This window comes from Leopardus geoffroyi, chromosome A3, assembly GCF_018350155.1.
Source record: "Leopardus geoffroyi isolate Oge1 chromosome A3, O.geoffroyi_Oge1_pat1.0, whole genome shotgun sequence".
NCBI lineage: Eukaryota > Metazoa > Chordata > Mammalia > Carnivora > Felidae > Leopardus > Leopardus geoffroyi.
Window position 1 is genome coordinate 117,035,542 of NC_059336.1, and position 12,739 is coordinate 117,048,280.

Below are 12,739 nucleotides of genomic sequence, written 5' to 3' on the forward strand. Positions count from 1 at the left end.
CACCACTCCTTTGGGTATTCGCTTCTTTCTGTGGTGCCCAGGTGCTGGCAAATTTAAATGTAATAAATTTGTATGCCTTTTCTCCTGTTAATCTATCTGCTGTCAATCTAGTTCACAGACACCCTATCCCACCCCCCACTCAGCTACTGACCCTAAGAGGACAGAGGAAACTTTCTGCTTCCCTACACTAACTCTATGACTTTAGCTAAGTCACTTTCTCCCTGAAACTTCTCTTCATTGGCAAAATAAAATAATCATAATACCTTACAACTCACTGGATTTGAAATATGCGTCTAAAATACACTGTACAGAGCACACCATTTACTAAATGCTCAATAAATTTTTGTCACAGTTACTGTTATTTTCCAGATTGCTTGACCAAATACTTATTAGGATCAAATGAAACAACATTTAATTGAAGTTACTTCATAAACTGCAAAGCATTATATATGTTCAATACTCTGTCATAAATAATAAGAAAAAAATTGTATCAGATACATCAAAGAAGGAAATTAATATAAAAATTGCATGTAGCTATTAAGAGAAACAAAGTGAAGGGGAAAACAGACATAAAAGCGATAAGATGTGCCAGGAGGCAGTCACACAGTCTAGCTAGAAGGGAACTAGATGGGACTCTCGGGATGCGATGGCCGATCCATTCTCATGAACGTGATCACACCATAGATGTTATTTCCTATTTAAAGATTAGTATCCCATTTCCCATCTACTGAGAAGCACGCCAAGCCAACTTCTTTCAGCACATAAGTCATTTCCCATAATGGTACCTGGAATTTCACAAGAACTTGTTTCTGCTCAACTTAATTTTTTAAAGCCAGAGTGAGCAGCTACAAAAGTGTACCATCTTAAGGAGAAACACTGAGGAGGTATATTATATATAAATCCTTAAAGCTTCACTTCCCCCAAAGATCTACTGCCTATCTATTTTTGAAAACTAAAGAAATCAGAGGAAAAAGCCATTTTGGTTCCATTAGGTTTGTAGGAGAATGAATGGGGTGCCTGCTGGCAGGAAATTTAATGTAGTTAGGATGTGACTGAAGCAATCAGAGAGCATTTTTACTTTTGTTTGCATGACAGATTAAGCTTGCTGCTCTCACTGTTCTTAGCAGCAAACGCCACTTCTAATAGCCTACACATACTCATAGGGTTTGCAAATGAGGAATAAAGGAGGGTTTTAAAATTGCAAATCCTCAGCAAAGCAAATTTAGCTTTCCATGAGCCTTCTCTCTGAAGAAGGTGGTTGGTTAACCCCTTGAAAGAAGACACGAGCTGTAGTCAGTGCAGTGCATGTCTTTAATACAAAACGAGGAACTCTCACTATAAACCATTGCAAATTACAAAAAGGCCTTGTGAATAAGCATAAATGCCATCCTTCTCACCTTTGTACTCTGGATGGGGGAGCAAATATTCCGTATCTTGGAGAACAACTAAAATACTGCACACCTCCAACTGAGCCATCATTCTTGCCATGGGGTTTCTCAAGCTCTATACCGTACCAATATCCTAGAACAAGAATATTGAATTTTAAAAGCATTTGCACTGTATCCAAAATTGTTATGCTATTATAAAAACCCAAAGCCTGGATGGCTTGACATTTTCATATATGACCAAAATGATGGAAGAGCATAATGATCGTTGAGTTTTCAAATGATAAAATTTGAAAATTTAAAAAAATAAACAGGAAAAACATTTCACAAGCCGAATTATGTATGTTAAAGGAGAGAGAGAAAATACACAAATTTGGCACAAATTAGCTATTATGCAAGTAGTGTATGGCCAAAATGTATCTAAAAGCTATAATGAAAAAGAAACCGTCCTTGACTCAGGAATATGGTGTGTTTGAGAGAAGTACAGCACAAAAAAATACTGAGCTGTATAAATCATAAAATGAACATATCATATTTTCATTTTATCCTCCCAACATTACAACACCACAAACAGTTCTTAAATAATTAAAGAAGGTCAAAAGTAATACGGAAAATACAACAAGACTTCATGGTGACTCTTCTTTTCTTTTTTTCCCCAGCCAGGGTAAAAAGAAAAATCATATTCAACCTTAGCGAAAAGATTCAGATTACCTAGCAGGAAGAATTCTCTAAAAGGCTTTTAAGTATATAAAAGGGACGGCTCTGAGGAAAATTATAGGACTTCCTCTTCTAGAGAGCCTAAAGTTAAAGCAGTGAGGTTGCTTTTAGTGTGGTAAGAATTATGTAAATGGACATATACTCCTAGTCTAAGTATAGACATATATACTCCTAGAATAAGGATTCTCAAGTTGAGGGTACCCCAAGACCACTTAAAAGTGTCTAATGGTCTAGGGGCACTTGGGTGGCTCAGCTGGTTAAGCGTCCAACTTCCACTCAGGTCATGATGTCATGGTTCATGGATTCGAACATGTCTGTGCTGACAGCTCAGAGCCTGGCACCTGCTTCAGATTCTGTCTCCCTCTCTCTCTGCCCCACCTCCGCTCATTCTCTCCCTCTTTCTCTCTCTCTCTCTCTCTCTCAAAAAGAAATAAACATTTAAAAAATTTTTAAGTGTCTAATGGCCCATTTGTTTTTGTTTAAAAGGAGAATACAGTAGTAATTGCCTTTGGCCTCTTACAATCAGCATCAAATAAAAAATAAAAACACAGACATTGAGAAATTTACTGCAAATTAGAATACAAAAATATTGTTTCTTTCAGATTATGAATTCAAAGAGCCAATATACCCTTAAAAATGACAACCTAGAAGTTCTTCAGTCTTTTCCTCTCATGTTCAAAAAGATGACACTTGAGCCCATTTCTAGATACTTTTGTGTTGAAAAGACTAATGCATGACCACTGTCTTCCATACTTAAACAGCGTGCGAGTAATACATACAAACCTACTGCTTAGTCAAACTCATGCTCTGGGAATAGAGCATCATACTTCTGAATGTCATTAACCAGGGTTGTCTGGTTGCCATTTTTATTTCTCTGAGTGCCACCGTTACAGTGTTCCCACTTTAACATACCACATAACGGGGACATGTTTACCATATGACTCTTGAAAATGGGTAACATACCACAGAAAGACATTATGACAAGTGCCAGCAATTGTGAGTACACACAGTCTGGTAATGGTATGTATCGCTTCCCACTCAAATGGTCATTTTCTTTCCAATAGAAAAGGCTAAAGAGGCCAAATGACCTCCCTCAGGCCTAGATCTTACAATCGGTACAAAGCCTCGATAGTAGCACGATTCCCTAGCACCGACTGATTGAAATTTGATGCCACAAGAAACACATGCTACTACTTTCTAAAAAGACAGAATGACTTCAACAGAAAAGTTTCCAACTTCTATGTTTTCTTATGACTTCCCACACTTCTAAATGCTTAAAATCAGGAATTGAAAATGAAAAGTCAATGGAAAACAATGACTTGTAGCCAGTGAATCAAACCATTCTAACCTTGTTTAAGAGAGAGAAAGGGAACTCCAAAGACATGGAGATTGTGAAAAAAAAATACCCTACCTTTGGGATTCTTAGGTTTTTATTTGAGAACTATATTAAGACCATCCTAACTAATCTCAATTACTACCTGGAGACCTATGAGAGACATGAATTATACAACACATAGCCCATCTCAAATCAATTAGCTGGGTTGCAATTATAAGTGGTATAATGAAAAAGTCTGTGCGGGGAGACAATTCTCCATGGCTCGCTCATGTTTCTGCATGTTTTATGAACAGAGGCACTTCCTGTCTTTCCATGGATGTCTGCACAGAGGGCAACCTTGGAGGACAGAGACAGAGTGTGGGCGGCCGGCCCACACAAAACACAGGCATGCTTGCTGTCTAATACAGAGGTTCTGATCCCTTATGCTCAGGGCCCTTCTCCTGTTAGCATAAACCACTGCGTGTGCAGGTGTCACCCCCTGGGAACAGGGGCTCAGGGAGCAAGTGTAGGAAAATGCTGACACACTGGTTTCTGCTGCTGCTGTATGAAAGGGCTGTGTCTGAATCAGGAGCCTAATGTCTTCCATCAGCCTCTATGAAGCTGTGGCAACTACACAGGTGGGGTAAAATCTCAGATCCTTCACAGTTCTTGACAGAATGCTACAAACTTAAATCAGTGGTCTCGGTAACCTTTTCCTCAAATGCTGCAATGCCACCATGTGTCAAAATAGCATATTGCCATTTAAAACATACAAACATGGCTTCACTCAATTGGCTTCCACATTTGAAATTAAAATCACTGAAAATGTGCGTCCGACTTCGGCTCAGGTCATGATGTCACGGTCGTGAGTTTGAGCCCCGCATCAGGCTCTGTGCTGACAGCTCAGAACTCAGAACTTGGAGCCTCCTTTGGATTCTGTGTCTCCCTCTCTCTCTGACCCTCCCCCGTTCATGCTCTGTCTCCTCTGTCTCAAAAATAAATAAACATTAAAAAAAATTTTTTAAATCACTGAAAATGCAAAAGAAAGCTAATCTTTACTTTTGGAAACACAATATTAAGTCTAGGTTGGAATGAATATATAAATACACAAATGTGTGTTTTTAAGGTCCCAGGCTGCACAAAAGCTTTTTCATTTTCCCTTAAACCCTGTTGCTGGCTTTTCTCTCCAAGCCACTCTGATAAATGCTCTATGCCGTGAACTCATTTTAAGATTATCCTTAGCAAATATCTAATCCTAATATTTTCTCTCTGTTATTTAGCACGCTTGGCAATCAGTGAAAGTCAAGTTGGGAGAATAACAACTAATTTTAACACCAGACAATTTAAAACACAGCTGGCGAGGAAAATTTATGGACAAGAGTCAACCTGAGTACAAACAGTCCGTGGTTTTATCACTGTATTGCTTTTTCGGTGCCAGAGCTAACATCCACGACAACTGTTAATCAAGAATTCTCTACAGTTAAGTTTTACCCACGTAAAATTTTAAACCTTTTGTATTCTAAAGCACGCAAACTGAGCAAATAACGCACAGACAAGTTACCTGGAGCAAAGTTCGTTGTCCCAAAGAATTTAATGACGCCAATTCTCTGGCCTACCACCAGCACGCGATCTCCCAGGTGGAGCTCTCCAGAAGAGCGGCTGTTATTTGCTACAGATGCTGCTGAGGAATTCAAACCTGTTTAATTGGTTGGTGGAGGAAGGGGAAAGGGCAGAAAAAGAGCAGGAGAAAAAGGGGAGGAAAAAAAACAAACAAACTCAAAAAGCATATTAGCCAAAAAACCACTATGTATTCTAACCAGTCTAACTAGTTGAAGATTTCAACATATGATGCCTTTCGTTATTTAATTTTTTTAATGTTTATTTATTTTTGAGAGAGAGAGAGAGAGAGAGAGAGAGAATGAGCAGTGGAGGGGCAGAAAGAGAGGGAAACACAGAATCCAAAGCAGGCTCCAGGATCTCAGCGCACAGCCCAACGTGGAGTTCGAACTCACGAGACATGAGATCATGACCTGAGCCAAAGAGGCTCAACTGACTGAGTCACCCAGGTGCCCCGTGACACCTTTCATTATATACATCATCTACAAGCATGGCTCTCACATGTGAGGTCAATATATTCAAAAAATTTTTGAACGGTTTCCTGAAAAAAATTATTGCCATGGGAATTTAATACACATGGTTCCTGGTACAGTATCCATCCTATCCAGATCGCCCGGGGCACGCTCTACTAGAGCAGAGGCCAGGATGCTTTTTCTGTAAAGGGCCAGAGAGGGAGGATTTTCGTCTGTGTGGGCGATACCGTCTCTGTCACGACGACTCAGCTCTGCTACTGCAGCACAAATGCACCCAGACACAAAACGGGCATGGCGTGTTCCAATACGACTTTACAAAAATAGGTGGTGGGTTGGATTTGGCCCACGCACTGTAGTGTACCAATCCCTATTCTACTAAAATGCTACAATTAGAAACTAATTCATTGGAACTCCGTGTATAATATACATACAGGAAGGTGATTTCAAAGTGAAAATTGCTGTAAGTTTCCAATTACCTCCAACTGATCTCCTTATTAGAAACGAAACCACTCCCCCTCCCCTTGATTCAAACCTAATCCCTGAAATGCCCACTGTGAAACATCGGAAGTCCTAGAGAAAGACTGTCTAGAAAGCTGTTCTGATGTAACAGAGAAAAAGTGGGCCCTTGAGGCTTCTCCCATCAGTCCATAAACAGACCTGAATAGCTATAATCTGGGAAGGCAGGGGACAGAGGGTTAATCACACTGCCAAAGGGAGAGAGACTAAAGACATGGCAACAAACGAGGAACATAAACCCAGAGAGAAGGAAGGTCTGGAAAAAGCGCTATACTAAAAAGTCTTAGGCCCTCATAATAACTAATATTTCCACAGCACTTCACAGTTTACAAAGTGCTCTTCGTAGAATTATAATTATAGATAAGATACAAACTCAGAAATTAACTAAGACATGGTGTTCCCAGGTAGTCGAGGGCATACCAGGATTAAAGGCCGGGCCCTACAGTGGGCCCAAGTTCCCGGGTGGGTCCCCAGGCTATTTCATGGCCCAAGGACAGCACATTCAACAACGGGATACAATGACGCTAAAAACACAGACTTCCTCCCCTACCTCTGCCATTCCCCTGGTCTGCTCCTTCTGCTCCCCTGTACCCTAACTTCCCCGTACGTCCGCACCCCTCAAATGCAAGCCTACAGGAAAGTGAAATATCTACTCACTCTAGGAAAGTGTCCTGGGGAAATGTTCCTGGGGTCCCCAATATGGGTTTCTCTCATGGATCTCCTATTCTCTCTGCCTCCCTTCCTACAAGTTCCTCTTTCTCATTCCAATTGACAACTCTCTTCATCTACTATTATCTAAGCCTACATACCGCTCAAATTTATAAAGAGGGGAAAAACATTAAATAAGTAGGCACACTAGAGCTACTTCTTGTGACAGGCAAAAAGGGTAATTCAAAAGCCCAAATCCCAAGTGAAGAAGGCCTTCTATGAATGCGACTAAAACGAGGGCAGCGGGACTGCTGCATGCCTGGTCCTCTCATCTGTTCCTCAGAGGGCTGGGCAGAAACGGCTTAAAAGGGAAAGAGCATCTACTCAGAGAATACAGGTTCCAGGTGAACAATTTCAGGCAAAACTTCTAGGTTCTCTGCTTTTACAGTTTCAGCTCGTAGGTGTGTTATGCCAGTGCCACTGCTGAGGGCCCCTCCCCACCATGTACAATCAGTATTTTAAAGAGAAAAAAATCCTGTCATCAACACTTTCTATAATAAAATATTGGTTCAGTACAACTGTTAACAAGCATTCGAAAGAGAATCTGGGAACTATTATGAGGTTCACTGAAAACAATTTATGCCAAAATGGTTTCTTTTCCTTTCCGGACGAGGTTGCTATGTAGGTAAATAAGTGAACTGCAACATATTCCATATATGCTGATTTGGGCAAGAAGTCAGCTATGAAGTGTTTTCTATACGCTCACTCACAGCTGGAGAACTATGGGCCGCACGAGGTTGGGCAGGACTCAGGGCGAGTTAGAAAGCCCCATCAGGGGTGCTTGGGTGGCTCAGTGGTTGACTTCAGCTCAGGTCACGATCTCACAGTTCGTGAGTTCGAGCCCTATGTCAGGCTCTGTGCTGACAGCTCAGAGCCTAGAGCCTGCTTCAGATTCTGTTTCTCCCTCTCTCTCTGCTCCTCCCCTGCTCCTGCTCTGTCTCTTTCTTTCTCTCTCTCAAAAGTAAATAAACATTTAAAAAAAAAAAAAAAAAAAGCCCCAACAGAACAGTCAACCTGTCAGGAGAGCCTCTGACCCTCTCGTACATAGTTTTAAACAAGGACTCGAACTTTATATACGCAGATGACACAAAAGTAGGTGAAAAAGCTAATATTCCAGATGTATGAAACCAAATTCAGAGGGATAAAACCTCTAACATTAAATTGCATGAAAAGACGTGTACAGCCCTATATGGAACAGCAGAATGAAGAGCGCCAGCATAAGGCTCCGTCTGAGCCAATGACACCGTGTGGTCAGCAAACTGCAGGAGCAGCCCTACACTGTACTTGTGCTGCCAGGCGGCAGTCCAGCTCTCTACAGGCTGACCGCCAGGGGTCTGGAGACCCGGGAGCATGAGGAAGAGCTGGGATGGAGGCAAACCGTAACAGCAGCAGAGAAAGCATCAGACGGACCTCAGGATGAAGCCCGGGCGTCCCACTTAGAAACCGCCATCAGGCACCGAAGACTTACCTCCCTAAGTCTCGGTTTCCTCATTCATAAAATGAGGATGATAATAATAGTACCTACCCACAGGTTTGTTCTGAGAATTAAGTGAAATAAGGTGTGTAAAATGCTTAGACTAGAACCTGAAATAATAAGTATACAATCCACATTAGTTATTGTTAGTTAGGTCTAGATTAGAAAAGAAGTAAGAAAGATAATAACCATATGGTTTCCACATATTTGAGGAGCTATCATAAAGTTCTAAAATAGCCCTTAAAGAGCCAAAGGCATTAGATGCATCGGAAAGGGAAGAAGTCAGGTCAGATAAGGGAAGTGGCAGGGGCACCGGGAGAAAGGCAGGGAGACAGAGGATGCCCACGAAGGGGAGAGGGGTGGGGGCCACGGGAAAGACAGAAGAGGACAAGTAGTTCAATCTGACTGAAGTAAAAGTTTCCTTCTACACATTTAAAAAGAGCAAATCTACTTACAAACAAACCAAGATAAAAAACACCAAGAAAGCCTGGTTGAAAAAGCCATAGATACCAGCACTGGCTCTAGAGGAGACAGATGGGCTTTTGCTCACTGTCTTCTTGCCATTGCTACGTGCATTCAGCTTCTTGGGGTAGCTTGGTTTGTGTTCCAAAGACGATGTAGAGGAGGAGCTGCTGACGGATCCAAGCAGGGTAACTAAAACAGGTAAAGGAAAAGAACACAGAGAAGGGTGGAAAGTAAGAAATGAGCCACTAAGATGCTTGTCCAGGTAAATCCCTCTGAAACCCTCCATTTAGCTTCCTCTGTGGATTATCCAGTGTTGAATTAAACGCCCGGTTTCATCCAAACATACGGTAGTTCATATAGACAAGACTTTATAACCCAAGCAACTGTATTTTAATGATTCACGCCGGACGAGGACACTCTTACACAGAAGAGTACTGTCACATCATTAACTGAAGGTGACTACTTACCTATTCTACCCACCACTCTCTCTCACCTCCCACTTTAGATGGCTTAGTAGAATCCATCCTATTTATATTTTCAAATGCTATTAATTTAAGGTTACAAAAAGATAGTATTAAAATGTTTTGAGTTAATGAAGGCAAGCAGGAATACTCTTGAATTTTCTACCCATGCTCCATTCACCCAATGATTTGACAGCTGAAGGCAACTTTGAAACATTCTTATGAAGCCATCTACACTGGGGAATTTTCTTTCAGTCTCCCTCTTAATCTAATCCGATTGCTCTCTAATTTAAGTGTACGTGGATGCACAGTATAGGATTTTATGCCAAAACCACGTATATACTTTATGACGAGCTGCTGAAGGTATTTTCAAGGATGATTTTCTACTATAATGATTTTTTCCTTAAAAACTTTAAAACTTAGCCCTTTATAAGCTTTATCACTGTATTATTTTAAAGTTCCATCAGTAAATTAAATTTTTAGAATGGAAGTTATAAAATTATCTTACCATCTTTGTCTGTTACAGGTTTTGATTCTTCACCAGGAGGCAATGAAAGTGTTGATTCAGAAGCACTATCTTTTTTGGAGGTCATTAATCCTACCACATAAAAACAAACACTTTCAGCAAGAACTTTAACATTAAACATGAAAATGTATTTGCTTTTTTGTGTACAGACATCCCTCATTATCTAAATCTTATCCACTTCCGAAAACATGTTGGATAATCAATTCGCAGACAGCAGGGACCAATATTTCAATACATAAAGAGGGGAAAAAAATGCATTCTTAGCCTCTCCATCTGAAAACCCCAATTTCCTCAAATACCACTAAAGTCTCTTTTAAACCTATTTAACAATCCACTAAGGAATTCTAAATACAGTAAAACATTTAAAGCACAGGTGCCTAGTTGTTTGACACTTTGCACACTCAGTAGTGTGTCTGCACAATGCCAGCAGGTAGAGCGAACCTCACAGCTGAACCACCACCGCCACCCACCCACTAGGACTTGCAAACAACTTACAGACTTCACTCATATGCGCGCAAACCCATTACAACAGATTTTCTATTTAGATAGTGAACTCTGGGTAAAAATTTTTGCAAATCATGATAACCACTATTCATCAAAGTGAATGTCAGACAGTAAGAAACCCCCCACTCTCTGCCCTGGGTGCTCTGAAGATAACTATCACCACACCCAAGTCTCACAAACAAACTCACTTTAAAAAAGAAAAACCTCATGAATAGTACTTCGCCTTATTCAGACTTCTGTTTCCATTCTCCAGAACCAAACTGTTTAAATAGGAAACCTAATGGACCGCACCCAGTTCTAAATTCCATTAAGCATCCATTTCAGTTCTTCTCACTTAGGAAGCACTGGAGTGAAGAACTATACTCTTAGCATCACAAACATGAGCAAGACCTGGTCTCAGCCTGAAAGAATCTTTTCAATCCAGTATGGTAGATAGATAGGGAGCATGGATAACTAAATAACTAAAATATGAGGGCATTTATTAATAAGCGCTAACATAGAAAAGGGAGACAATAATCATGGCTACAAAGATAAATTAATGTCTTGAGAAGATGACATTCTGAGATAGGTCTTGAAGGACAGGTAAGACTTCTTCCAGAGCACAGTGGAGGTATGGTCAGAAAGAACTGAAGGTAGGCATTCTAGATGGACAAAAAGAAAAAAATTTTAAAAGACAGGGTCAGGGAGGAGGAGTAGCTTGCCTGGAATAAAGAACACTTTGGGATATGGAAGAAGTAAGACCGGATAGATAGGTCAGAATGAAATCTCAGGGGGTGATGGTGCCAGATAAGGAATCAGTCCTCTTGTGGAAGGAATGAGCCTCTGATGGACTTTGCGTGAAAGAGGACTGGCATGAACAGATGGGGGAACAATGTCACCCTGGCAGCAAAACTTAGAAGGAAACTGGATGGGCAGAGACAGGAAGCACAGACCAGAGAGGAGTTACTACAACAGGTAGAATGAGGACCAGAAGGACAACAGCAGGAACTGAACAGAGGGGTGGGTAACAGAGACTTCGTGCAAGCACCCCACAGAGAGTTCATTTCTTATTTTTCAGTTTTAAAATATCCATTTGGTTCTTTCTTATTTGAATTAGTTTTAATGTTTATTTCTTGAGCGAGCATGCCGGGGAGGGGCAGAGAGAGGGAGACACAGAATCTGAAGCAGGCTCCAGGCTCTGCTCTGTCAGCACAGAGCCCGACACAGGGCTTGAACTCATAAACCATGAGATCATGACTTAAGCCAAAGTCGGACACTTAACCAACTGAGCCACGCAGGTGCCCCTGTTATCTGAATTTTTGAATTGAGATCTCTGGAGATTCGCATGTAGTTGTATGAGTAATACAGGGAGATCTCTTGCATACTTTGCCCAATTTCCCCAAATGTAGCTGTTTACATAACTATGATATCACAACCAGGATACCAACATTGATACAATCCATGAATCCTGGGGCACCCCAGTTTTAACCACACTCATTAGTGTGTGCGCATGTGCCCATGCTCACACATCATTTGGTTCTTTTTTACATCCTCATTCCTCTGAACTTTCTTTCCACTTGTTTCAAGAATTAACCTTAATTCATAGAGGATGGTTATAATGTATTATTTGAAGCCTTTACCTGTGTCATGTCTGTGTCATGTCAGGGTTGGCAACCTTTGATTATCTTTTTCCTTGACAGATGTTGAGATTTTCCTGGTTTTTCGTATTTTGAGCAATTTTGGATTGCATCCTGTACATTTTAAATATATTACGTTGTGGGACTCTGGATCTTGTTTAAATCCTATGCAGAATGTTTACCATTTTGTTTTAGCAAGGACTCAACCCAGTTAGGTTCAGGCTGGACACCCCTCCCACCTTCTGGACGCTGTGCTTCCAATGCCAGTTCAGTTTCCAAGGCCTTTTGGGATCCTTCTCATAGGTTGTGCCATCCAGGAGTGTCTGTGACCTGGGCAGTGGTCTACCCTGGAGACCAAAGCCCGTGGTCAGATCCACACGTGTACAAGTTGAGAGTAAGCCCAGGAGTTCACACCCAACATTTTGAGACCACTTTCTTGAGCTCCCTCCTCTCCACAGTCTCCCTGACACTTTCCTGCTCCTGGCGGCACCCCTTCCTGGTATCAGGGCAGGGTGCCTAGGCTTTAGTTCCCTTGCTCTGTCATACAGTCTCTGGGGACTGACTCTGCCTCTGGGGACAAGCAGTGAGTAAAAAGAAGACAAACTATTGGAGAGATTCCATCCCTATTCCTGGAACCACAGTTTCTCTGGTGAGAGAGAAGGGTCTTCCTCCCTTGGGGTTTCTGGTACCCAGCCACCCACGGCTGCTACTGCACCATGAAGGACTGCCTAGGGACTGGGGAAGGAAAGAACCAAAGGAATATAAAAAAAAATCTATCTTTTTTAAAAAAGGGATTTCCTCCATTTTCTGTCTAGTAGGGGACCCCCAGGGCTTCTCTTTGGGCTTTCTTTCCATAATGGCTGTGAACTTCTGGGTTTCAGGTTTAAAGGATACCATTTACAAGTGCATCAAAAAGTATGAAGTACCCAGGAACAGACCTAACAAAACTGGTACAAGACAGC

At 41.3% G+C, this 12,739-nt stretch overlaps 1 protein-coding gene across 4 annotated transcripts in view; it reads right to left on the minus strand.

Moving 5' to 3' along the window:
* CLIP4 (CAP-Gly domain containing linker protein family member 4) overlaps positions 1-12,739 on the minus strand; it is an 81,610-nt gene that overhangs the window by 17,166 nt on the left and 51,705 nt on the right. For all 4 annotated transcript variants that reach the window (XM_045447279.1, XM_045447277.1, XM_045447280.1 and 1 more), the window contains 4 exons: positions 9,640-9,729; positions 8,716-8,859; positions 4,979-5,113; positions 1,398-1,521 (listed from right to left, as the gene is read on the minus strand). In XM_045447279.1, the coding sequence (XP_045303235.1) occupies positions 1,398-1,521; positions 4,979-5,113; positions 8,716-8,859; positions 9,640-9,729 (493 nt within the window). The remainder of the gene's footprint in view (positions 1-1,397; positions 1,522-4,978; positions 5,114-8,715; positions 8,860-9,639; positions 9,730-12,739) is intronic.